Source organism: Humulus lupulus, chromosome 2 (assembly GCF_963169125.1).
Source record: "Humulus lupulus chromosome 2, drHumLupu1.1, whole genome shotgun sequence".
NCBI classification, from domain to species: domain Eukaryota; kingdom Viridiplantae; phylum Streptophyta; class Magnoliopsida; order Rosales; family Cannabaceae; genus Humulus; species Humulus lupulus.
The window spans coordinates 197,317,991-197,320,235 of NC_084794.1; the positions used below are offsets into that span (position 1 = coordinate 197,317,991).

The 2,245-nt window shown below is 37.7% G+C and overlaps 1 protein-coding gene across 1 annotated transcript; it reads right to left on the minus strand.

Moving 5' to 3' along the window:
- Positions 1 to 410: 410 nt before the first annotated feature.
- On the minus strand, positions 411 to 1,863 carry LOC133815059 (uncharacterized). Its single transcript, XM_062247946.1, has 2 exons — positions 1,708 to 1,863; positions 411 to 1,568 (listed from the first exon to the last, which is right to left on the minus strand). Exons 1-2 carry the CDS (start codon positions 1,861 to 1,863, stop codon positions 411 to 413), a joined length of 1,314 nt encoding a protein of 437 aa, XP_062103930.1.
- Between the last annotated feature and the right edge of the window lie 382 nt (positions 1,864 to 2,245).

A 2,245-nucleotide genomic window follows, 5' to 3' on the forward strand; every position in this document is an offset into this window, starting at 1 on the left:
CCTTGGTCTCACTAACTCCCAATATATCATCAAATAATCATTCCCATTACCCAATATCATGGTAATGTGTTAAATACCCAATATACCCCTTGACTCACTCTGAGCAAGTATGGATCCCGTTGTGACTTTCCCACTAGCTTGCTCCCTAGGATCGTCTTGTGCCGAGTAACCCAGACATAACCATATAATAATGTAGTACCACACACATACCACATATATGCCAAATATACCCATAACGGGCCAAATTATGAAAATTTCCCAATTAAACATAAATGGGCCCACATGCATATTTAATACACCTAAACATGCATATCAAGTCATATTATAATATTATTCACATAATAATACACATAAATATCATATAATCACATAATTCCATAATTTGTCATCCTGGCCCCCTAGTCAATGCCTTAAGCCTTACAAGGAAAAGTCTTGTCAAAATCACTATTGAGTGCGATTATGACATCCATGATCTCATCAGAAAAATCTTCATCGGTCAACACAACATGCTCTCTCAACGCAACCTCTAAACAGTCTTCATTATGCAAATCTAAGACTCGTTGAGAAAGGATATCCAACACATCAAGAGAGTAAACAACATGTACATCACTTGGATACCTCATAGCCTCAAAAATATTGAATCGAATTGTCTCCCCATCAAATTCCATGGTCAATGTACCGTCATGCACATCAATCTTGGTTCTTGCAGTTTTCATGAATGGTCTTCCCAACAAAATTGAAATGGAGCATGGAATAGATTCATCTTCCATATCAAGAACATAGAAATTTGCTAGAAACACCAATTCATTCACTTGAACTAAAACATCTTCTATTACACCCCTGGGATAAGCATTCGACCTATCAGGAAGTTGAATAATCACCCCTGTTTCTTCAAGTTGACCGAGATTCAATGAAGCATGAATGGAGAATGGCAAGACATTTATAGAGGCTCCTAAATCCAACATGCAACGCTCAATTCTCTTATTACCAATAGTGCAAAAGATAGTAAAAGTATCAGGATCCTTACACTTTGGTGGAAGCTTCTTTTGAAGAACTACAAAAACATTCTCCCCCACACTAACTTTTTCATTACCCCTCAACTTACGCTTATTAGTACACAATTCTTTCAAAAACTTGGCATAATGCGATGCTTGTTTAATAGCATCAAGAAGAGGAATATTCACTTCTACCTTGCGGAATGTATCAAGAATTTCCTTGTCAACCTCTTCCCTTTTAGTCTTCTTCAGTCTGCTTGGGAAAGGAGGTGGGGTGACAAAAGTAGGCTTGGGGGTTGGTTGTGTAGGGCTGGTTGGCTTTGGAGGCACATCTTCATCAACCAAGCAATCAACTTGTGGCTTGGATGACATTTTACTAGGCATTGGAGGACTAGGTGGATCATATTGCTTCCCGCTTCTCAAAGTTACAGCACTAGCATTCTCCTTGGGATTCATCTCAGGTTGTGAAGGCAATTTATTAGACAGATGAGCTTCCAACCTGTTATATGATGTCGCTAGTAGTCCCACCTGATTCTCCAAACTTTTGATGGAATCTTGGGTAAGTTGTTGAAACTGAAGAATATTTGTAGCAATTGCACTAATTAAATCCTCAGTAGAGGGTTTGGCACTTGGTGGTGAAGCAGTTTGCGGTGCTTGTGATGGTCTTGGAACAAAATTCTATTGAGACCACCTGGTTTCACTTTTCATCAACCTCAAGATTATTCAATGATGTAGCAATTTGTCCCATAGTATTTTCCAAATTCTTGAGGGATGCTTCTATACTCTGAAGAATAACTTGGGTCTGTATAGTTGAAGCCACCAAAGTTTTTATCATATCTGAAATTGATAGTTCCTGATCTTGTGACATTCCTGTAGGAGGTTGTTGAGGAAAAGGCCCATAAGCCTGCTCTGATATCTGTTGAAGTTGGAGATTGCTGGCATTCAGTGCATTGATGAGATCTTCAATTGATGGGTCTAAATATTGTGGCGTGAACTCATTATTTTCTGATTGAGAGTAGTAATTTGGCTCAACATATTGATTTCCACCATAGAAAGTATTAGAATATTCCTCCCATTAGGAATTGTAATTGTGAGAATGTGGGTCATATCGATTCATTTGAGGATCATAACAATGTTGATAGTATATTACCATGTCTCAAATCAAGTTCTATGCAAGCTCAGAAAACATCAACCACAACTAATAAACCAAGTTAGTAAAAAAGAAAAAAAATATGAATAACAAATTAAAT